Source organism: Podarcis erhardii, assembly GCF_964252035.2.
Source record: "Podarcis erhardii genome assembly, chromosome: 2".
In the NCBI taxonomy this organism is placed as follows: domain Eukaryota; kingdom Metazoa; phylum Chordata; class Lepidosauria; order Squamata; family Lacertidae; genus Podarcis; species Podarcis erhardii.
Window position 1 is genome coordinate 120,110,973 of NC_138498.1, and position 25,151 is coordinate 120,136,123.

At 43.2% G+C, this 25,151-nt stretch overlaps 2 protein-coding genes across 3 annotated transcripts in view; one reads left to right on the forward strand and one right to left on the reverse strand.

The window, feature by feature from the left end:
- Positions 1-25,151, forward strand: part of LOC309337013 (uncharacterized protein) — a 131,827-nt gene that overhangs the window by 46,190 nt on the left and 60,486 nt on the right. The gene's annotated exons all lie outside the window — the stretch shown is intronic.
- LOC309336898 (uncharacterized protein) lies at positions 8,717-18,420 on the reverse strand. Of its 2 annotated transcripts, none has more exons than XM_081853386.1 (2): positions 18,265-18,420; positions 8,717-10,750 (listed from the first exon to the last, which is right to left on the reverse strand). In XM_081853386.1, the coding sequence occupies exons 1-2, from the start codon at positions 18,299-18,301 to the stop codon at positions 9,294-9,296; spliced, it is 1,494 nt and encodes a 497-aa protein (XP_081709512.1). In that variant the 5' UTR covers positions 18,302-18,420; the 3' UTR covers positions 8,717-9,293. The 2 variants fall into 2 exon arrangements, with proteins under 2 accessions (XP_081709512.1, XP_081709511.1); XM_081853385.1 differs by having other exon boundaries at positions 8,717-10,753; positions 18,265-18,405.

A 25,151-nucleotide genomic window follows, 5' to 3' on the forward strand; every position in this document is an offset into this window, starting at 1 on the left:
TCCAAGAAGTTTTGAAAATTTGTTAAGACAAAAGAAGTGTTGTTTATTATTGATGTATTCTTTACAAAAAACCCTAATAAATATCTTTATAAAAAAAAAAATGTATAAAATGTTGCTGGAATGGTATACAAAAGATGAAGAGGTTAAGTCGGTAATGATACACTGGGCCAGAGATTTTGGCTATAATATACAATATGATGATTGGTTAAAATTATGGAATGAAAGATTAAAATTTACGGCATGTACTGTGTTAAAGAAAATGTAATGAAAATGGTGTATAGATGGTATATAACACCAGTAAAACTAGCAAAAATGTATAAAACATGTAATAAATGTTGGAAATGTAAGGAAAAATAAGGGACATTCTATCATATGTGGTGGGAATGTAAGAAGGTGAAAGGTTTCTGGGAACTGATATATAATGAATTGAAAAAGATGTTGAAATATACATTTGTTGTTCTGGAGGTGGGGCGAAACGACAATGGCTGCTCTCTTCTAATTGTGGAAGAGGGAGCTCCGCAGAAACGGGTTGTCCGCTACGGCGAAGCGGAGACCCACATCGGAAAACCACAGGCAGCGACAGCCTGTGGCCGTGGGACTCGGCGGGCACCAGAAGCGCCCCCCGAAACGGAGAAGAGACCCCGTAAGGGGTTTCGGAACGTGGAAGGGCTGGCGCGGTGCTGTGAGTCAATCGCTCTTTCTGTGGAGTGAAGCCGCGTTGCCGCTGTCGATGAGCCCTGACCTCTCTTCCTGGGAACATTCGAATTGAAAAGCTGCTACCCGTGAGTTAGAAAGAAAGAATTGGACGCTAAATTGCTGTTAATTTGGCTAAAAGCGGGAGATGAAGCCGGGAAGTCCGTCTCCTGTCTCTGTTTAACATCAAAAGCAAGGACTTTGATCTTTGGAGCCTTTGAAGAGGCGTTAAAAGCAGTCAATCTGTACATCTAATGGAGCTGCTTCTATGGAGATTTAGGAGTTAACTCTTTGAGTGACTTACTTTTTAGTTGGACTGTGCTTTACCTCTTCTGTTGGAACTACAAATTTATAGAGAAACCCAGGCAGTCGGACTGCCTGTTTTACAGAACTGTCAGATTGCAAATTTTGACACTTTGTTGCTTTGGGCTGTTACAAGCTGAGGGCTATTGGAACTGTTATATTGAATCATCTTCTCTGGCACTTGCTGGAGACACTGTTATGTTTTTAAGACCAACTCTGCTAACTACAGGAAAACTGAAAGTTCTTCGGAAATTAAAGGCTGTATGGACATTGTCTTAGAACCATTGGAATTTGGAAAAATTTGGAGCTTTAAACAATTGACTTTAATAATTTAATTTCCTCCCTCAAAATATAATTGGGCTCCCTCTAGAGGATCTTGGATTTACAACTGCACGTGACTTTGCTTCTCTTTTTTTCCTTTCCTCCTATTTGGCTGTTTACCCTCTGGGCTGGTGGTTTCCCATGGGAACATACTCAGTCTGACCTTGACTAGTAGACAGAATTGGAATGAGTGGCACTGGGAGACCAACAAGAGCGGCTAAGGCGAAAGCAAAACAAACAACTCTGACTTTAATTTCACAGCCGCGTAGATCATCTGTCCCTGCTGTTTTGGAAGTGGAAGAAGGAATTGAGCAACCTTTGTTGGAAGATATGGCAGCAGGAGGATCTGCCTCAGTATTAGATAAAATATTTGAAAAATTGGAAGCTTTAGATAAAAAAGCGGATGAGCAAACGGCAAAGATTGATCAAAATACAGCCAGTGTCAATAAATTAACTGAACAAGTTACTTTGAATGCACAATCAATTGGCAAATTATTTGAAGCCACCGCAGAAAATCGGAAATTGGCAGAGGAAGCTAATCAAAAAGCGTAAGAACTGAAGCAGGAGGTAAAACCATTGCATAAGCAGGTTGGGGAACAACAGGCCTATCTGTCTATGATTGAACTATGGGCTCGGGAAAATAATCTGAGATTGAGGTCTATACCAGAACTTGAACAAGGGAATTTAATTGAGTTTCTGACAAAAGAATTTTCCAAGTTTGGGCCTTTGGAGGAAGAAAAGGACTTTAAAATTGTGACTGCTTTTAGACTTGGAAAATTGACAAGGAAAGACAGGCCCAGAGACTGTTTGATTACCTTGAGATCTAAGGAGGAAAGAGACAAAATATTAGGCCTACATTACGGAAAGTCACTTGAAATTTCGGACAGAAGAGCAGAGATCTATAAAGACATCCCTAAACAACTTTTGGACCTTAGATCCACCTACACTGAGTTAGTAAGACTGTTGAGGAGCAACTCAATTGTCTTCAGGTGGGAATTTCCCCAAGGATTATCTTTTACCTTCAGAGGGAAGAAGGTGAAAATCAAATCAGCCGAGGATAAAGCAAAATTTTTGAGTGCCTACGGAGAGGACCTTCAGAAAGGGATTGAAAGACCTTCAGGGTCTGGACCTGCCCCTGCACTTACACCTACACCTACACCTGCACCTTTGGGGTCAGAAGACCAGGAGAACAAGATACCACCACTAGAGGAATAACAGATTTGTCCAGGATGTCTCTGCAACTTCTGAGCTGGAACATCAATGGCGCCAACTCTCCGGAAAAAAGGAGAAGAATATTTCACATATTGAAAAAAGAACAATTGGACATTATTTGCTTGCAAGAAACACATGTGACTAGGCTCCACAGAAAAGTGTTAATAAACAAAAGATTAGGCCAAGAATTTATCTCTTCGGACCGAGTCAAGAAAAGAGGTGTGGTGTTATATGCAAAAGAGAGCCTGTCACCAAAATTTTTATTTAAAGATGAACAAGGAAGAATTTTGGCAATTGAGATACAAAACCAAGGAGAAAAGTTTTTGATATTAGGAATTTATGCACCAAATGAGGGGAAATCGGAATTTTACAAGAAGCTGCATGAGATAATGCTGGACTATCTGAACTATGACAACATCATTATGATGGGAGACACGAATGGGGTGGCATTAACCAACATGGATAAGTCACATAGCCAAAATGTGACAAAAGATGGCAGACTACCTAAAACTTTTTTTGAACTGACTGATAACATGGACTTGATTGACATTTGGAGAACAAAGAACCCCCTGGGAAGAGAAGGAACATTCTTTTCTGAAGCCCAACTGACATGGACAAGAATCGACCAAATATTGATAACTAGAGGTCTGGCACCTAAGACAAGAAAAGTGGAAATCTGCCCAAAGACCTGCTCCGACCATAATGCCGTAAAGATGGATATGAGACTTACTCCAACTGGCTCCTTCAGATGGAAGATGAATGACAATTTGTTTAGAGATCAGGAGATTACTAAAAAGGCCCAAAAAGCTTTGAAGGACTACTTTGAGATAAATTTGAACACTACAGTGGAAAAAAGAATCATCTGGGACGCAAGTAAAGCGGTTATGAGGGGGTTCCTGATACAACAGAACACTATAAAGAAAAAAACACAGAATGAGAAAAAGAACAAGATCTTGGAGAAAATCAAAGATTGTGAGAAGAAGTTAAGATTGAGACCAAAGTCAAAGGAGATCTTGAGAGAAATTAAACTCTACCAAGCACAATATTCTAAATTGATAAATCAGGAAGTGGAGTGGAAAGTCAAGTTAATGAAACAAAGATCATTTGAATCGGCAAATAAATGTGGGAAATTGTTAGCATGGCAGTTGAAAAAGAGACAAAAATTGAACACGGTCACAAATTTAGAGATTGAAGGAAGAAATATTCAGAACCCAGTGGAGATCAGAAAGTGTTTCCAGAGATACTTCAAACAACTATACACACAAGGGCCGCAAAATGAGGTGGAGATAGGACAATTTTTGACAAAGAACGGTTTACCAAGGCTGTCTCAGGAAAATAGAACAATCCTGAATCATAAAATAACACAAGAGATTGAAGAAGCCATTCAGAACATGCAACTGGGCAAATCTCCAGGGCCAGATGGGCTTACCTCCAAATATTATAAGACATTGAAAGACTATTTGATACATCCACTAATGGAGGTTTGCAATGAAATTTTGGAGGGGAAGAAGGCATCGGAGTCGTGGAAAGAAGCTTTCATCACATTGATACCTAAACTAGAAACTGAAAAGACACAACTTAAGAATTACCGTCCCATCTCCCTCCTAAATGTGGATTACAAAATATTTGCAGACATTTTAGCAAGCAGATTTAAAAAAGTTTTAAATGAAGTAATTCACAAGGACCAGGCAGGCTTTCTCCCAGGTAGACATTTGTTTGCCAACACAAGGAACATTATTGACATTTTGGAGCTTTTGCAAACAAATATTAACACAAAAGCAGTGTTAATATTTATAGATGCGGAGAAGGCCTTTGATAACATCTCATGGAAGTTTATGAAGAAAAATTTGGAAGGGATGGGAGTGGGACGGGGATTTGAGAATGGGATAGAGGCAATTTACTCAGAAGAAAAGGCTAAATTGATAGTGAACAATGTGGTGACGGAAGAGTTCAAAATTGAAAAAGGAACACGACAAGGTTGCCCTATCTCCCCTTTACTATTTATTTCGGTCCTGGAGGTGCTCTTGAATATGATTAGAGGAGACCGGTTGGTGGAAGGAATTCAGGTCGGAGCTAAACAGTATAAACTTAAAGCATTTGCAGATGACCTAGTTTTGACCTTACAGGAGCCAGAGTCTAGTACGAAAAGGGTATTACAATTGATTCAAGAGTTTGGTCGGGTGGCGGGATTTAAACTTAACAAGCAGAAAACCAAGGTATTGGAAAAAAACTTGAGACCTTTAGAATCAGAAAGGTTTCAGAAAGAGACAGAGTTAAACGTGGTTAAAAAAGTAAGATACCTAGGGGTAAACATAACAGCGAAGAATATGAGGACGAATTGCTGCTATAAAGATGAATGTTTTGCCAAAAATGCCGTTTTTGTTCCAGACTTTACAGATTGTGGACAAAATGGAGTGTTTTGGGAGGTGGCAAAGAGATATCTCCAAATTTGTCTGGCAGGGCAAAAAGCCCAGAATTAAGTTTAAGATACTAACTGATGCTAAAGAAAGAGGGGGCTTTGCCCTGCCAGACTTAAAGTTGTACTACGAATCAGCAGCTTTCTGCTGGTTGAAAGATTGGCTGCTTCTTGAAAACACGGATGTTTTAGATTTGGAAGGATTTAACAATGCTTTCGGATGGCACACATATTTATGGTATGACAAGGTTAAAATTCATAAGGCTTTCAAGAACCATATTGTCAGGAAAGCAGTGTTTAATATCTGGACAAAATACAAAGACTTATTGGAAAATAAGACCCCAAGGTGGCTATCACCAATGGAAGCTAAGGCTCGGAAAAGACTCAATATGGAGGCCAAATGGCCGAAATATTGGGAAATAATAGAAAAAGATGGAGATAACTGGAGGTTGCAGAGTATGGAGAAAATAAAAGACAAAGTGCGAGATTGGTTACATTATGTTCAGATTAAAGAAGTTTTTAAGTTGGATAAAAAGATAGGATTCCAGGTGGAAAAATCAAAGCTAGAAACAGAATTGTTAGAACCTAAGGCTAAGGTACTGTCAAGAATGTACAATTTGCTGCTAAAATGGAACACACAAGATGAAACGGTCAAATCGGCTATGATAAAATGGGCACAGGACATTGGGTACAATATTATGTTTGCTGACTGGGAAAGGTTATGGACCACCGGTTTGAAATTCACGGCATGTAATGCCTTGAAAGAAAATATTATGAAAATGATATACAGGTGGTACATGACCCCAGTCAACCTTGCAAAAATATACCATTTGTCTGATAATAAATGTTGGAAATGTAAAGAAACTGAAGGAACATTCTTTCACCTCTGGTGGACCTGCCCTAGAGTGAAGGCTTTCTGGGAAATGATATATAATGAGTTGAAAAAGGTGTTTAAGTATACCTTCCCTAAGAAACCAGAGGCCTTTCTTTTGGGCATTGTCGGCCAGAGGGTGTTAAAGAAGGACCGAACATTTTTTATGTATGCAACAACAGCAGCAAGGATACTTGTCGCCAAGTACTGGAAAACCCAAGATTTGCCCACGCTGGAAGAATGGCAGATGCAACTGATAGACTACATGGAGTTAGCAGAAATGACTGGCAGAATCCGAGACCTGGGAGAAGAGGCTGTGGAGGAGGACTGGAAGAAATTTAAGGACTATTTACAAAAATATTGTAAATTGTATGAATGTTAAGAGAGATGTAAGATTATTAACAACAGGGCACCAATAAGCTAGTTAAAAGGAAGATGAAGATAAATGTAAATATGAGAAAAGATAAATTTTGGATAAATATTATGTTAAAATTAAGTTTTTAAGGTTTGGGTGAAATTATCCAAAATTAGGGATACAATATTGGAAAATTATAAGATAAGAATTGAAATAAGGTGATAAATTGCTGGGTAAAGTTTGAAAATTTGGAACGCAGGAACGAGAGATGTGAGGAAGTCCAAAGAAGTGAAGAAAGTATGATTATTGTTAAAGTATATGTTATTTTGTTTGTTTTTTCTTTATTGTATTAAGAAAATCTTGAATAAATATTTATTTAAAAAAAATGAAATATACATTTGTTAAGAAACCGGAGGCCTTTCTTTTAGGAATGGTAGGAAATGAAATTAATAAGAAGGATTGTAAACTTTTCCAATACGTAGCAACAGCAGCAAGAATACTTCTGGCCCAGAAATGGAAACAGGAAGTATTACCTAGGGGGAAGAATGGAGACTGAAATTGACGGAATACGCAGAATTGAATAAACTAACAGGGAAGATTCAATACCAGCGAGATCAAAAGTTTACTGAAGATTGGGGAAGGTTTAGAGATTATTTGAAAAGTTTATGTGATGAACAAATAACGTTTGTGGGTTTCCAAGAAGCCTTGTGAAGAATTGAGGAATATTGTAAAAAAGAGATCAAAAGAGGGAAAGATATTTCTAAAGGCAATATGTAATATAGAAATGCGTTAAAAATATACAGTGGTGCCCCGCAAGACGAACGCCTCGCAAGACGGAAAACCCGCTAGACGAAAGGGTTTTCCGTTTTGGAGGCGCTTCGCTAAACGAATTTCCCTATGGGGTTGCTTCGCAAGACGAAAAAATCTTGTGAGTTCCCGCGGGGTTTTTTCGCTTTTTTTCGCCCTTTCCCTAAGCGCTAAGCCACTTATCAGCTGTTCCGCTGATAAGCCGCTTCACAGCTGATCGCTAAAAGCCGCTAGACTGCTAATAGCGCTAATCCGCTAAGCTGTCAATGGGCTTGCTTCGCAAGACGAAAAAACCGCTAGACGAAGAGAATCGCGGAACGGATTCTTTTCGTCTTGCGAGGCACCACTGTAAATTAAACGGAAGATTGGCAGAGAAACTGAGGGAAGTAAAAAAAAAGGGGGAAATTTGTGATGAAATGAGATTTGGTTGTTTAAATTTGTATTTGAAAATGAATAAATATATTCATATATATTTTATATATATATATAAAATAAAATAGGAAACCTCCATCCAAAAAGTAACAGTCAACAATCATTAGAACAGTATAAAATAATAGTATCAACATATAAAAGTTAAACAGAAATCCACTCAACAGTTACAATAATATCTAAACTGTAATCAATAAGACAATGGCAAGCCACAGTACATAAAACAATACAATACACATTAAGAAGCAGAGAGTGGGGCAAGGCAGGTGGAAAGAGGCCTTGCCTGATGGAGTCTCTCCCCTCACAGTTCATCAACTTCTCCTGCCATTGTTCTTTACTTGGTATTTTTCCAGTCTTCCAATTTTGTGCAATCAACATTCTTGCTGCTGTAGTGGCATACATAAATAAAGTCCTCTTTCCTTTCTTTATGTCTTGGCCTAAAATACCTAGTAAGAAGGCTTCTGGTTTTTTTAGAAAAGTTATTTTCAACATTTTCTTCAATTCATTATTTATCATTTCTCAATAGGCTTTTACCTTTTTACAATCCCACCACATATGATAAAACGTACCTTCTATTTCACATCTCCAACACTCTCTTTTCATTTTTATGCATTTGTTCCAGTTTAATCGGTGATAGATACCATCTATACATCATTTTCATATAGGTCTCTCTTAATAGTATACAATCTGCAAATTTCAAATTTACTTTCCACAATTTTACCCCATCTTCAAATTGTATGTTATGGCCCATTATTTAATCATTACCAATTTTACTTCTTCGGCTTTGTTTTCCCACTCCAAAAGAATGTTATATGCCTTTTTAAAATAACTTTGTATTTTCTTCTGTCACTTCCTGCTTGGAATTTGGAAACCGACTATGAGAAGCCTTTCTTATTGTCCTCTTTAAAGATATCCTTTAATTGTCTATGATGCAGCCATCTTTGAAGATGTTCTTTTATTTCGTCATATTCTTTCCATTGGCTCTATTCCGGCCACTGCCTGGATATTTCAGAGACATAAAACTGAAATCCCTCCTAGGCAGATGAAGGTGAAGAAAGACACATCCTGGAACAGTGACCTATTAACACTCTAGACACAGGCTGGAAAATACTATATTGAAATATTCTATACCGTTCTAATGTCTCTCTCAACCAAAGGTGTCATGGACTTTGAAGACACTCGAACTCAGAACGCAAGAGAGAAGCGTGCTAAGAGGAAGGCATGCATGGCAAACCCCAACCATGATCAACTGCCGCCTGGAAAGCTATGTCCCCACTGTGGAAGGATGTGTGGGTCCAGAATTGGCCTCACTGTTAAGACTGTGTTCATGGAAGACAATTTTACTCGGCTACACCAAAGAAGAATAATTTTTCTCTTGACTGCATATTGAGGCTTATTATACAGTATATGTTTTTCAACAGCATTTGTTCATTAGAGCTGTGATGTGAGGAGCTATACTCTCATTGCAAAGATAGGTCATTTACATACGTCAACAGAATACCAGTGAATGCATTTGTGTCTATGGAAAATATCAGATCAATTCATACCAGATTAACAAATACTGGAGATGGGAGAAATAGCAACGCTATATACAAGTGATGAATACATGGGAAATAACACATGAGAAAGAAAATAGAACATAGCTATGTAAATCCAACTCTGATCAGGAGAACAATCTGCAACACAGCCACTAAAAGGAATAAAAATTCTAATGGAAGCAAATTCTAATTCTGAACACAATCATTGGTTTACTCTCTGTAGGAGGTATTTGATATGATTAAATATCTTCCCACACCGCCAACCCTTTCTGTTTCCCTTGTACGAGTTCATTTCAGTTTAGTAAGGGAGTCCTTGTCACATAAATTCTTTTTGAAGGCCAAACATTTCTAAGATTTCCTCCCTGTATGAGTTCTTTGGTGTCTAGTAAGGCTACTACTGCAGGTGAAGCTTTTTCCACACTCCGAACATGTATATGGTTTCTCCCCTGTATGAGTTCTTTGATGCGATGTGAGTTGGCTACCATGACAGAAGCTCTTCCCGCACTCCAAACATTTATAAGGTTTCTCTCCTGTGTGCAATCTTTGATGGTAGGTAAGGCTGCCACTGTAGCTGAAGCTCTTCCCACACTCCAAACATTTATAAGGTTTCTCTCCTGTGTGCAATCTTTGATGCAAGGTAAGACTGCCACTGTGACTGAAGCTCTTTCCACATTCCCAGCATTTATAAGGTTTGTTGCCTCGATGAGTTTGTTGATGTGTAGCAAGCACATTGCGGTAAGCGAAGCTCATTCCACACTCCAAACACGGATGCGGTTTCTCACCTGTATGAGTTCTTTGATGTGACTTAAGGGAGCTACTGCGACTGAAGCTCTTTTCACACTCCGAACATGTATACGGTTTCTCCCCTGTATGAGTTCGTTTATGTGAGGTAAGGGTACCATTCCAACTGAAACTCTTTCCACACTCTGAACATGTATACGGTTTCTCCCCTGTGTGAGATCTTTTATGCAAGGTAAGGGCACCACAGTGTCTGAAGCTCTTTCCACACTCCGAACATGTATACGGTTTCTCCCCTGTATGAGTTCGTAGATGCAAGGTAAGGGAACTAGTTTCACTGAAGCTCTTTCCACACTCCAAGCATTTATATGGTTTCTCCCCTGTATGAGTTCGTTGATGCAACGTAAGGTTCCTACTCGAAATAAAGCACTTTCCACACTCTGAACATGTATACGGTTTCTCCCCTGTATGAGATCTTTGGTGCCTGGTAAGGCTACAATTCTCAAAGAAGCTCTTTCCACACTCTGAACATGTATAGGGTTTCTCCCCTGTATGAGTTCTTTGATGCCTAGTAAGCTGACCACATCGACTGAAGCTCTTTCCACACTCTGAACATGTATATGGTTTCTCCCCTGTATGAGTTCTTTGATGTGAGGTAAGCTGACCACATTGACTGAAGCTCTTTCCACACTCTGAACATATATATGGTTTCTCCCCTGTATGATTTCTTTGATGCAATGTAAGCTGACCACATCGAATGAAGCTCTTTCCGCACTCGGAACATATATATGGTTTCTCTCCTGTATGAGTTCTTTGATGTAAAGTAAGAGATGAGCGACTACCCAATCTCTTTCCACACACTGTGCATTCATGCTTTTTCTCCTCTCTGGGAATTTGATTTTCACCACCCTGAGATGTACCAGAGTCACCATCCGGCTTCTGCTTTCGCCTCCCCTCTTGCCTGCTGACTCCATCTTGACCTCTCAGCGTCCTTTGCTCCTCCTCCTCTTTGGATCCTTTTGGTGACACTTCTGAATGTTTCCCTTCTGCCAGGATCCCTTCAACATCTCCTGATGGAATAAAAAGGCAAACTAACTGATGAAATGCTAAAGGAGCGTCTTCACCCCAATCATTCAGTCAGGACACAGAGATCCAGGTCCCAGGGCCTTGTGGCAGTTCCCTCCCTGTGAGAAGGGAAGTTATAGGGAACAAGGCGGAGGGCCTTCTTGGTAGTGGTGCGCACCCTGTGGAACACCTTCCCGTCAAATGTTAACTAAATAACTATACAACTATACAACTTTTAAAAGACATCTGAAGGCAGCCATGTAGAGGGAAGTTTTTAATATTTTATTATGCTTTTATATTTGTTATATTTGTTAGAAGCCAGCTAGAGTGGCTGGGGCATCCCAGTCAGATTCGTGGGGTACAAATAAGGAAAGTATTAGTATTTCATTAACATTGTCTTATTTATTGAGTTTATCTACTGCCCTATACCCGGAGGACTCGGCAACCCACTCCAGTATTATGCCATGAAAGCTCCAGGGACATAAAACAGGAGAAGCTTTGAGAGGAAAGTGAGTTTCCAAGGCATGCTCTGATTCATGGGGTCACGGAGAGTTGGACATGACTAAGACGACTAAACAACAACAAGGTGTATAAGAAAGGCGTCAGGCGAACTTCCCTGGGGAGAGCATTCCACAGACAGGGAGCCACTGCAGAGAAGGCCCTCTTCTCGTGTTGCCACCCTCCAGACCACTTGAGGAGGCGGCCCACGAAGGAGGGCCTCATAAGGGGATCTCAGGGTCCAGGTAGGTTCATATGGAAAGAAGCAGTCCTTGAAGTATTCCTGATCCTGAGCCATTTAAGGCTTTATAGGTCAAAACCAGCAATTTGAATTGGACCCAGAAGCTAATTGGTAGCCAGTGCAGTCAGACCAGGATGGGTGTAATATGCTCAAACCGCCTTGCTCCAGTGAGCAGCCTGGCCGCTGAATTCTGCACTAGCTGAAGTTTCCAGACTGTCTTCAGAAGCAGCCCTACGTATAATGCATATCTATATCTAACCTTGAAGTTCCCGGAGCATAGACAACGGTAGATAGGCTATCCCTGTCCAGATAGGGGTGTAACTGGGCCACCAGCCAAAGCTGATGGAAGGCACTACAGGCCATCTGAGCCTCGAGCAACAGCAAAGGATCCAGGAGAACCCCCAAGCGACGAACCTGCTCCTTCAGAGGAAGTGTAACCCCATCAAGAGCAGGCGACCTCCCAGCCATCTGCTCTAGGGAACCACCCACTAACTGAGCCTCACTCTTATCTGGATCGAGCTTCAATTTGTTGGCCCTCATCCAGTCCATTACCCAGGCAAGACACTGGTCCAGCACTTGCACTGCCTCATCTACAGATAGAAAGGAGAAATAGAGCTGAATGTCATCAGCATACTGCTGGCAACGTACTCCAAACCTCTGGATAACCCCTCCCAGCGATTTCATGTAGATGTTAAACAACAAGGGGGATTGGATTGGACCCTGCGAAACTTCCATGGGGCTGAAATGCATTCCCCAAGTAACACCCTCTGGGAACGACCATCCAAGTAGGACTGGAACCACCGCAAAGCAGGGCCACCCACCCCCAGTTCAGAGAGTCGCTCCAGAAGGATACCATGGTGGATGGTATCAAAAGCCCCTGAGAGGTGGAGAACAATGAACAGAGGCACTTTTCCCTTGTCTCTCTCTCGACAGAAGTCATCATAGAGGGCCACCAAAGCAGTTTCCTTGCCAGAACCAGGCCTAAACCTTGATTGAAATGGATCCAGAAAATGAGTTTCTTCCAAAAGCACCTGGATCTGGTCTGCGACCACTCGCTCCAGAACCTTGCCCAGGAAAGGGAGATCAACAACTGGCCGGTAGTTAGGCTTTCTGAATTCAGGGAAGGTTTCTTAAGGAGTGGTTTTACCTCTGCCTCCTTCAAACATGCAGGGACCACCCCCTCTTGTAAAGAGGCACTGTTCATCTCCCTGGCCCAGCCGGCTGTTCCCTCCCTGCTGGTTTTTATCAGCCAAGAGGCGAAAGGGTCTAGAGTGCAAACGGTCACCCTGACTGATCCAAGCACCTTGTCCATATCCTCGAGGCTGACCAACTGAAAAAACTCATCCAACACAACAGGACTAGACTGTGCTCTGGACAACCCATGAGACTCATCTGCTCTCTTGGTGGATGGAAGCAGTTTTATCTTCTTCTTTTTCCTCGATAAAGTTTATTATAGAAAGTATGTATATGTTCAATATAACAATATAAAATAAAGATATATAAAATAAAAATTCCAACAACGTGACTTCCCTCTCCCTCAACTTGACATCTTTCAATATTCTGTGCTCTTACTTACATTGTGTTTTTGATAGTATTCAACATTCACCTATTATTAATTTGTCATAATCTGATTCAGCTTTACATACTTAGTCCATACATATCAACAGGTTTTCTTTAGAACAGTGTTTTTTCATTTGGTCCTGAAAGCATTTCCATTCTTTCCTTAAACTCTGGTTTGACTGGCGTCTTATGGCTGCCGTTAGTTTGGCCAATTCTATAAAGTCACATAATTTACCTATCCAGTCTGCTTTTGTGGGAATAATGTCCCCTTTTCCATTTTTAGCAAGTAATAATCTGGATGCAGCTGTGGCATATAAGAATAACCTTTTGTTATCCTGTGGGGTGTCCTTTCCTATAATGCCCATTGGGTATGCCTCTGGGGTTTTTTTCTATAGGAGCTTTGAGCATCTTTCTTAGCTCTTCATGGATACACCCCCAAAACTTATTAATTTTCTCACAGCACCACCATACATGTATCATTGTTTCCTCTGCATTATTGCATTTCCAACATTGGCTAGTTTGGAAGGTATCTTGGCTAGATTGGAAGGTGTCACATACCACCTGTATAACATTTTCATTAAGTTTTCCTTGATAGTATAAAGGTAAAAGTAAAGATACCCCTGCCCGTACGGGCCAGTCTTGATAGACTCTGGGGTTGTGCGCCCATCTCACTTAAGAGGCCAGGGGCCAGCGCTGTCCGGAGACACTTCCGGGTCACGTGGCCAGCGTGACATCGCTGCTCTGGCGAGCCAGAGCCGCACACGGAAACGCCGTTTACCTTCCCGCTGGTAAGCGGTCCCTATTTATCTACTTGCACCCGGAGGTGCTTTCGAACTGCTAGGTTGGCAGGCGTTGGGACCGAGCAGCGGGAGTGCACCCCGCCGCAGTGATTCGAACCGCCGACCTTTCGATCGGCAAGTCCTAGGCGCTGAGGCTTTTACCCACAGCGCCACCTGCGTCCCTCTTGCCACCTGCGTCCCTCTCTTGATAGTATAACAGGCAGTAAATCTGATATCTAACCTCCAGAGTGTCTCCCACTGTTCCATGTGTATTGTGGGGCCCATTTAACCATTACATCCTTTACTTCCTCGTCTTTCAGATCCCATTCCAATAACAGTTTTAGATCATTTTTTTTGTCATTTCATAATAATGCTTTTTTGTTGTTTGGATTCATCTTTCTCAATTTTTTGGGTGATATGGAAGGCAATCGGAGAGGTAGTGCCTTCTCTCTCTGAATGTTTTCTATCTCAGATGTCCTTGTCTTCTTTTAATAGTTGACTATAGGTTGCCCAATTTCCCTCCATATTTATTTTTTTAACTGCAAAAGCCTCTACTGGGGACAGCCACCATGGCATTTGGGGTTCTAATAATGGTTGGTATTTTGTCCACACTTTATAAAGAGCATTTCTGACTATATGATTAGTGAACCTTCTGTGGACTTTGACCTTACTGTAGCCAAGGTATGCATGCCATCCGTACCTGTTGTTGCAACTCTCCAAATCAAGTACCGTACTTTTCGGACCATAACACGCAGTTTTCCCTCCCTAAAAGATAAAGGGAAATGTGTGTGCGTGTTATGGAGCGAATGCAGGCGGGAGGAGCCGCTCTTGCTGCCTTTTCGGCAGCCTCTCCTCTCCTCCTCCATCGCTGGGAGGGAAGCCGGCACAGCTGAGCACAGCCTGTCTGCCTGCTTGCTGGCTTGTCTACTCTATGGCTTTTCGGCAGCCTCTCCTCTCCTCCTCCGTCGCTGGGAGGGAAGCCGGCACAGCTGAGCACAGCCTGTCTGCCTGCTTGCTGGCTTGTCTACTCTATGGCTTTTCGGCAGCCTCTCCTCTCCTCCTCCGTCGCTGGGAGGGAAGCCGGCAACAGCTGAGCGCATTCAGATTCTCAGTGTCTGCCTGCTCTATGGTTCTCCCTTACACACATGTAAGCGGCTCTGCTTTCTTTACAATGAGCTGGAAGGAGGGACAAAGAGGGCATCCCCTTCCGTCCATCCCCCAGCACCTCACCGGTAAATTCAAACAAAGCGGCTTACAAGGCTCGTGTCCCTGTGTCTCCTCCTCCTCTTTTTGCTCCCGTTCGAGGCAAGGCAGCTGCACAAATGTGAGTTCCCCCTCTCTCTTCCTTCCCTCCCTCCCTTCCTCTTCCAACTTAAAACAATATTGGGGGGCAGCCAGGTAAGCCCCACCTCACATACCACAATGGGGGGTGGGGGATGACTCCCTCAAATATTTAATGGGGTGAAAACATAATGGCACTTGGTGAAGGAGGAAATCGTTGCACAGTCATTCAAAAAATGTGGCATTAGCAATGGTTTGGATGCAAAAGAAGATGAGATTTTATATGAAGATGTCGAAGAAAGTGATGCCAGTGATTGTGAGCAGCTGAACTTCATAGATTCTGACTCTAGCACTGATGAGTTCTTGGGGTTCACAGAAGACTAGAAGAGTACTCGAACCTAAAATTCTCTCTTCATTTGTTAATGACAGTGATGATGGTTCTTAATGCCACTGTTGACTGCTGTTCACTTTACATGGTTGTAATATGATTCTGATATACCGGTTGTTTATTAAATAGTTTAGTACAACATTTGATTCAGAATATTTTTTTTCCTGTTTTCCTCCTCTAAAAACTATGTGCGTGTTATGGTCAGGTGCGTGTTATAGAGCGAAAAATACGGTATATGTTTTCTCTAATAAGAGCCAATCCTTTATCCAACATAGGCACGAGGCTTTGAAATATGTTCTTAAATCGGGGAGTGCGAAATGCCCCCTTTCTTTTTTTGTCTGTCAGTAATTTGTATTTTATGCGGGGTTTCTTACCCTGCCATATGAACCTGGTCAGATCTCTCCTGCAATCGATGTAGCATTGTGGCAAGCAATTTTAACAACAAAATGCTCTGCAAAGAAGTCAAAGCGAGCTACCATTGGTTCTACCACCTCCTTTGGGCCAGCCTGTAAAAGGCCCCGTACAACCTGGAAAAGTTCTGCCAGATGACATAATGAGGATGCAATGGAGGCAAAAAACTATGCTTTCTTTGCTGCCTTCACTGCCACTAGGTAGGCTTGCTAATGAGCCCTTAACAGTCTTTGGTTGCATTAATTAGGATCTTTCATCCACTTGCGTTCAGCCTCCCAGCTTGGAGTGTACCAGGGGGCCAATCGGCTCCACAAAGTGGGAGAGGACACTCAGGGATATTCATATTATTACTAGTAGTATTCTCATTATTAGCCCGTCTGTGTAAGGCCTCAGCCACACTTGGACTTTTAAAGTGGACTTGAAGTTGCTTTTTTCTCCTTTTTAAAAAAACCTCTTCTGCCCAGAACTGCTCCTGCAGAAACTGCTGTTTAACTGAAACACAAGTAATTTAAAATGTGTGTACTTTTATCCTGTGAATCGTCCTAAGGCCTGTGGGTATAGGGAGGTATATAAATTTAACAAATTAGTAAAATCAGGCCGGATAAAAATTATTACAAGTTCCAGGGGGAGCCTCTGCATTAGGTTTCCCAATGCTTAAGGGTTTGCCTTGACCCCAAGCCCTATGGGGAGCCCAAGGAAGGTCCCCCACCTGCCCAAGTTGGCCTGCAGGGAGGAGAGCAGGAGAAGATCTGCTCTTCCATTAGGAAAAGATGTCCTACCCCCATAAAAAGGGGGGAAGACCTATAAATGAATCATCTTAGATGAATTATATACAAAATGCATTAATTATGGGAAATGTAAATATAATAATAATAAATTTATGCCACACCCATCTAGCTGAATTTCCCCAGCCACTCTGGGTGGCTCCCAATCCAGTGTTAACAACAATACAGCATTTAAATATTAAAAACTTCCCTAAAGAGGGCTCGCTTCTGATGTCTTTTGAAAATAGGATAGCTGCTTAATTCCTTGACATCTGATGGGAGGGTGTTTCACAGGGAGGGCACCACTACTAAGAAAGCCCTCTGCCTGGTTCCCTGCAACCTCATTTCTCACAATGAGGTAACCGCTGGATCTCAGTGTCCGGGCTGAACGATGGGGGTGGAGATGCTCCTTCAAGTATACAGGACGAGGCCATTTAGGCCTTTAAAGGTCAGCACCAACACTTTGAATTGTGCTCAGAAACGTACTAGGAGCCAATGCAGATCTCTCAGGACCTGTGTTATGTGGTCCCTGCGGCCACTTCCACTCACCAGTCTAGCTGCCGCATTCTGGATTAGTTGCAGTTTCCGGGTCACCTTCAAAGGTAGCCCCACGTAGAGCGCATTGCAGTAGTCCAAGCGGGAGATAACCACAGCAGGCACCACTCTGGCGAGACAGTTAGCAGGCAAGTAGGGTCTCAGCCTGCGTACCAGATGGAGCTGGTAAACAGCTGCCCTGGACACAGAATTGACCTGCGCCTCCATGGACAGCTGTCAGTCCAAAATGACTCCCAGGCTGCGCACCTGGTCCTTCAGGGGCACAGTTACCCCATTCAGGACCAGGGAGTCCCCCACGCCAACCTGCCCCCTCAAAACAGTACTTGTGTCTTGTCAGGATTCAACCTCAATCTGTTAGCCGCCATCCATCCTTCCCCGCCTTCACTGGTTCCCATTTGAAAGAGAGGCAGAGCTGGGTCTCATCCGCATATTGATGGACACCCAGTCCAACCCGCCTGATGATCTCTCCCAGCGGCTGCATGCAGATGTTAAAAAGCATGCAGATGTTAAAAATGAATCATTTTAGCTGAATTATATACAGAATGCATTAATTATGGCAAATGTAAGTATTATGGGAAATACCCTTTGCAAAAGCGCGGGCATTAGGAGAAATCTACACCAAAATGCTGACCAACTTTCAAGAGGTTGAAATAATTTAAAATTAAATTATTTAAAATTAACACTATTTAAAAATAATAACATGTGCAAATCTGGGTAAATTGACTAGAAAAAGGAGACAGAAAAAACTTACATTGAAACGGGGGTATTATGGGAAATATATGGGAAATCCCCTTTGCAAAAGCGTGTGCATTAGGCGACATCTGCACTCACCAAAATGCCGACCAACTTTCAAGAGCTCTATTTAAAAATAATAAGATGTGAAAATCTGGACAAATTGATGACTAGAAAAAGGAGACGCAGAAAAGAACTTACCTTGAAAGGGTTTGCCTAATGGGGTTTTTTTTCATCCCTCCCCACACTCCCCCCAGCTCACCCCCCCGTCTCTCCCCCTTTATAATACATAATACATACGACCCACCTCCAGCGCCTCCGCGAGGAAGGACAGCCGCCGCCATGACAGGTATCTCTCCCCCCCCCCCCAGAAGCGGGACAGGAAGCGGAAGCTGCTATTCTCCCGACAGCCTTTTCCCCTCCGCTCTAGGAATCTCAGCTCTGTCGCCGCTGCTCTTAACCGTTTCGGAGCCGAGCGGCAGGAGCCTCTGGGCTTCTCCGGGCAAAGAGCGAGGAGAGGCGCTGGTCTCGCCTCCGGAAAGCCCCGCGTGCGCCCCAGAAAGTTTTCTAAACTATTTTTTTATACAAAATATTTTATTTTCAAAATAACAACAGTTCCCCTTTTGGCAAATAGATATCCAATCCAAATTTGGAATAAAAGGCTTTTCCTCGCCCCCTCCTGTTTCCATTTCCCCCCTTTATTCTCCTTGCATATAATTATATTTCTCCAATTAATTTCAACTTCTTTTCCCCCTCCTAATTCTATTCTTAGTTCATAAATGTTACATCAGACCTGCCAATGTTTTGACGTTTTTACAGTGTTCTCTAAAATACTCTATAAAGTTTCCCCATTCTTGATTGAATTTTTTCTCATCTGATCGGTAAGTTTAGCCATTTCGGCAGTCAGTCATCTTAGTTATCCATTCCTTCATTGGGATCTTTTCTTCTTTCCACATCTGGGATAGTAGCCTCTGGCCACTGTAGTCGCATAAACAAACACCTCTGGTTTTTTAACATACATAATTCTAACATTTTTTTAAGTTCATTTTTTATAATTTCCCAGAAGCCCTTTACTTTTTTACATGTCCACGACATATGGGGAAAAAGTACTTTCCATATCCTTACATTTCCAGCATAAATTAGAGGCATTTTTATACATTTTAGCAAGCTTTACTGCAGTAAAAAATCATTGGTACATCAGCTTCATATAATTTTATTTAATGAACTACATGCTGTGAATTTTAAAATCTTTCCACAGCTTTCCCCATCATTCAAGTGCTATATGTCTTTTGCCCAGTGAGACTGAATATTCCAGGCTGTGAGGTCTTTCACTGCGTTGCTAAACGACGCACCAGATCACTTAGAGATATGCTACTACATACTGACTTGCCACACACGTCTACACACCCGACCTTGACCACAGCTCCACAAGGTTTATTCAAATGCGGACATTGCACTGCTTGTAGGTATGCATTACAAGTGGAAGAATTTTCTAATAGTAGAGGCTTTAAGTTTACCATACAATCTTTTTTTTTTTTTTTTTTTTAATAATATTTATTAAAGTTTTCCAGTTAATTACAAATTAATAAAACATCCAATTTCAAATCTTTTTCCAATTACATCCTTTCAGGACTTCCCCTTCCCTCCCCCCCTTGTATTCCAAATCTCTCAAATAATCTCAACAAGTTCTTCTCCTCAATTCAAACTTGTTATCCTTAACCCAAATTTTTTTTTTTTTAAAAAAAAAAACATTATTTTCCATTCCCCTAAAATCGGTTTATTCCCACCACGAGTTCCCCACTTTAGAATACCATGTAGATGTATATAGCCTAAATAAAACATAGTTTACGCCTTTAAGGATTCCGCATTTCCCACCCCCCCTTTTCCCGGTTGCGTTCCCAATGTTCCTCAATGTCCGATATTTCCACGTCTCTCTAAATCATAGTCCTTTGCCAGTCCTCTTTAGTTTCGAATGTCCAATCATGGAAGGGTTCTGTCTTAAAGAGAGGCCCATTTTTTCCATCCAGATTTTTATATCCAGGAGTAAAAAACTCCAAATTATAATCCTTAAGCTTGTCAAATCTGGATGTCCCAAATGTCCCCACTTTTGACTTGGTCCAATTCTTGTTATTTTGTTGTTCTTATTGATCACACTCCTCTTTCTATTTCTTTCTGTCCCTGTTTTCCTGCACAAATGTCCTAATTCCAAAAGTTAGTTCCTTTACAGAGGCTTGTTATTCAGAAACAAAACATTACGTCAAGTTCCTTTCATTCCACAACAGATGATTCCATTGTCTTCTTCGGTGTAGTGACCTCTGTAGTCATAATAATGTTCCATTTCTGCAGTTTCCCAGGAGATAAACAGTTCAGTTCCAATTTCCAGCTAAAACTTGTAATATCCCTCGGCTCCTCTAGGTGGATTGCAAAAACTGAGTTCTCTTCCAGATCGCATCCATTAGCCCTAGTAACTTTGTAATCCTTATTTAAGACAATTTGTATCCAATTTATAACAAATATAACCAGCAAAGTCCTTGTAACATAGTCTCTATCTTATTTTCCGCTTTGACAGCTCTTTGACAGCTGTCAAAACTTGCCTTTCTCCTCTCCAAGCTCCGTCATCGATCGCTCCCGGGGTTCCAGGGGGGGTTGTTTTTAAGTCCGAATTCTACTTTCCTCCTCCAGCTCAATCTCATATTCTTCACTCGTGAGGTTAAAAACTTGCCAAAATGATGTTACTCCGATCTTAGTTATCAGATCCTTTGCTTTGACCCTTCTACAATGGAGGGGGTGGCTGACTTCCTTTTTTGCGCCTCCCCCGCTCGCTCCGAAATTTTTAAAATTTTTGTCCCTCTTTTTAGTCCAAGTTCCAATTACTTACAGGTTGTTCTTTTAGGTCCGAATTTTCAAAGGAAGAAGCCAGCGCTCTCCGCCGAATGGCATGCGGCTTCGCACGGCAGGGATAGCAGAGGACTCAAAACACCACGCTTCTCCCCGGCACCCGATCCGTAGCCTTTAAAAAGGCTCCTTCACGAGTCGGGAGGGCGCTAACGGTGTCAGCCGAGTCTCCATGTCCACGGCCCCCGTGGCCGTGGTTTTTAAGGGTCCCCGCATCGCCGGTGCGGTAGGACCCAGCCCCTGCCGTGCAGGCTCCCTCCGGAGCTCGGAGGGAGTCCGCCATTCGGCGATGGCGCCGACCCGGAAGTCTTAAGTTTACCATACAATCTTGGCCACATGTGCAAATGTGCAATTCCTCGCCCCGCCCTCAAATTAAAAAAAATAAATGGTATAAATGATTTCTAGAAAAGATCATTTCTAAGTGATACATGCCATTGGATCCTTTAATGGTGTTTTAAGGTAACGTACCATTGCAGGTGGCGCTGTGGGTTAAACCACAGAGCCTAGGACTTGCCGATCAGAGGTCGGCAGTTCGAATCCTTGCGACGGGGTGAGCTCCCATTGTTCGGTCCCAGCTCCTGCTAACCTAGCAGTTTAAAAGCACAAAGTGCAAGTAGATAAATAGGTACCACTCCAGCGGAAAGGTAAACGGCGTTTCCGTGTGCTGCTCTGGTTCGCCAAAAGCGGCTTAGTCATGCTGGCCACATGACCCAGAAGCTGTCTGCGGACAAACGCCGGCTCCCTCAGCCAATAAAGTGAGATGAGCGCCGCAACTCCAGAGTCGGTCACGACTGGACCTAATGGTCAGGGGTCCCTTTACCTTTACCATTTAGTTCAAAACAGTAAATGAACTAGAATATGGCTGCAGGATTGTCCCCTGCAGCCTCTTTTTCTATTCTTTCCGGGTTCTTCTTCAAGGCAAAGGCTGGCCAACTGAGTGTGGACCACAAGGGGCCTCAGTCTCTGGGTTGGAGCAGGATCCGGCCCCAGCCTCCCTGCCTGCTTCCTTCCATGCATCCTATGAAATAGTGGGTGGACATATCAGACGACACAGAGATTTCTGCAAGCAGCTCTTTATAAGTAAGCTGGAACTGAACTGAACAGCTCAGCCGGCCTTCTTTTATAGGCAGCCGGCTGTCAACATTGTAAGAACAACAACCCAGGGTTTCCCGCCTAAATTAACTGAGGTGGACCTGAGTGAAAACTATATACACAAAACCCTGGTGGCCAGGGTGAGAACTTCAATACATAACACATCCAACCACTGCAGCCTCTCTTCTGCAAAAGGACCATGCACAAGGCAGGAGGGGTGCTTGCCCTGGAGGACCAAGAGCTCCTCCAGTTTCCTGCCTCTCTAGGAATCTTGCACTTCATCTTTAACCCTTTGAAGACCAGGCAGCTGAGATGGAAAAAAAGACCTCCCTTCTAGGAACTCTGATCTCTGTTTTCACAAAGTTGGGACTTCTTAGGCAGTGGTGAGAGGCAGTGGGCTGTAGTGGTTAGAGTGCTGGACTATGGCCTTGGGAGACCAGGGATCGAATTCCCGACCGGGTGGGGCAAGTCACTGCCTCCCAGCCTAGCCTACCTCACAGGGTTGTTGTAGGGGATTAAAGGAAGAGAGAAAGAACCATGTATTATGTGCTACGTTCAGCTCCTTGGAAGAAAAGGCAGGTTATCGAATCAGAGAATTGTAAAGTTGGAATGGGACCCGATGGTCACCTAGTCCAACCCCATATGTGGGGCTGGTAGTTTCCTCCTCTCCGCTGAGAGGAGGCAATACTGAGGCAATACTGAGCCACCCACTTGGAAGGCTTAAAAAAGAGGATTGTATAAATTCATGGACTAGGCTGTCAGTGGCTACAAACCCTGATGTCTATGTTGTATTTATTTATTTATATATATTACCTTCTTTAGTGGAATAGTTACTCTGAATAATGGCTTTTTAGAGGTTAGGGTAAGGCAGTTGGTTTTTTGTGGGGGTTGTTTTGATTTTTATTATGTATTTTGTGGTTTTATATCTTGATTTTATTCAGAGACCCCTGGGTATACGGCGGTATAGAAATTCAATAATAATAATAATAATAATGGGGATAGGGACGATTTTATGGAACAAAGATGGGAATCAGAAAAATTTGGGAGCCACTGTGTTAAAAGCGGGGGGGGGGGGGCGGGTCGCATATTGCATTTCAACTTTCTGTGCTATTTATCTTCCCACCATTTCCCAGTAGTGATGTATGGAAGTGACAACTGGATCATAAAGAATGCTGATCGTCGAAGAATGGATGCTTTTGAATTCTGGTGCTGGAGGAGACTCTTGAGAGTCCCGTGGACTGCAAGATCAAACCTATCCATTCTGAAGGAAATCAGCCGTGAGTGCTCCCTGGAAGGACAGATCCTGAAGCTGAGGCTCCAATACTTTGGCCACCTCATGAGAAGAGAAGACTCCCTGGAAAAGACCCTGATGTTGAGAAAGATGGAGGGCACAAGGAGAAGGGGACGACAGAGGACGAGATGGTTGGATGGTGTTCTCGAAGCTACCAGCATGAGTTTGACCAAACTGCGGGAGGCAGTGGAAGACAGGAGTGCCTGGCGTGGTCTGGTCCATGGGGTCACGAAGAATCGGACACGACTAAACAACCACCACCTTGTGAATGGGATGGGCAAGGGGGGGCTGTATGGGCAGCTTCCACAGAATCAACGAGTTGGGAGGGACCCCAACTAGTCCAACTGGTCCTCTAGTCCAGCCCCCTGCAATAGAGAAATCTCAGCTAAAGAATCCCTGACAGATGGCCCTCCAACCTCTGCTTGAAAACCTCCAAGGAAGGGGAGACCATTCACTGTCAAACACAGATTCCTGTAAGCAATCACATTGTGATGGAACTGTACCTGAGCCAGGTGGCACTAATAGTGAGGAAAGGATCTGTAACACCCAAGACCTTTGGCGAAAGCCTGCAGAGTTCAGGCAAGCAGAGAGGAAGGAAAAGCATAATTTCCTCTCTCACTGCATTTAACCCTCAGAGGACCAAAATCTCTTCTGCCTGGGGGATCCCAAAACTGAATTTATCCGCTTTTCCCTGAGATTAAGCACCTGTTGGGAACAGTGGGACTGACTCCTGAGAAAACCTGCATGGGGGGTGGGGGGTTGTAAATGGCTTCTTAGCCATTACATCTTTTGTAGGCGTTTATTATTTTGTTCTGTAAAATTTACATGCAACTTTACTATACAGATAGATAAATACCGTATTTTTCGCTCCATAGGACGCACTTTTTCCCCTCCAAAAATGAAGGGGAAATGTGTGTGTGTCCTATGGTGCGAATGCAGGCTTTCGCTAAAGCCTGGAGAGCGAGAGGCATCGGTGCGCACCGACCCCTCTCGCTCTCCAGGCTTCAGGAAGCTATCCGCAAGCCTTGCAAGCCCGGCGGGAGTTCCCGTGAGCTCACGAGGCTTGCGGGCAGCAGCCTGCAGCCCCAGGGAGTGTCCACAAACCTTGCACGCCCGACGGGAGGTCCCGCCGAGCGCACGAGGCTTGGGGCGGCAGCCTGTTGCCCGAAGCACAGGGAGCCCTCCGGAGGGCTCCCCGTACTTCGGGCGAGTGTCTGCAAGCCTTGCGCGCCCGGCGGTAGGTCCCGCCAGGCGCGCGAGGCTTGGGGCGGCAGAAGGGTCTCCTTCTGTTCCTTCTCCAGGTTCGCTGAAGGGCGATGCCCCTTCTCCCTCTCTGCGCAGCACCTCTCCTGTGAAGGAGGGGCGCTGGGCAGAGAGAGAGAGAAGGCGCAGTGCTCCTTCAGCGAAGCGTCTGTCCTGGCTTCTGCTTTAGCCCTGCGCAGCCTCTTTGGGCAGGGGGAGCCTTCATCCCGCTGCCCTGAAGAGGCTTGGCGCGGTTACCCCAGAAGCCAGAACAGCCACACGGTATCGCAGAAGCCGGATCCCTCTTGCTGTTCTGGCTTCTGGGGTTCAGAATATTTTTTTCTTGTTTTCCGCCTCCCAAAACTAGGTGCGCCCTATCGTCCGGTGCGCCCTATGGTACGAAAAATACGGTAGATAGATAGATATAGATAGATATAGATATATAGAAAATCCACAGGTCAGGAAAAATAAAACAATGAAATTGTCAATAATAATAAAGAAACACGAATATTTATTAAAAAATAATTAAAATAAATGACAAAACCCAGATTAAAACACACATCACCATTTGACACATTTGGACAGCCCTGCATGAACAAAAATGTCTTTAGCGAGTGCTGATGAGTACAGTGAAAGCGACTGCCTTGTTTCAATAGGCAGGGAGTTCCAAAGCT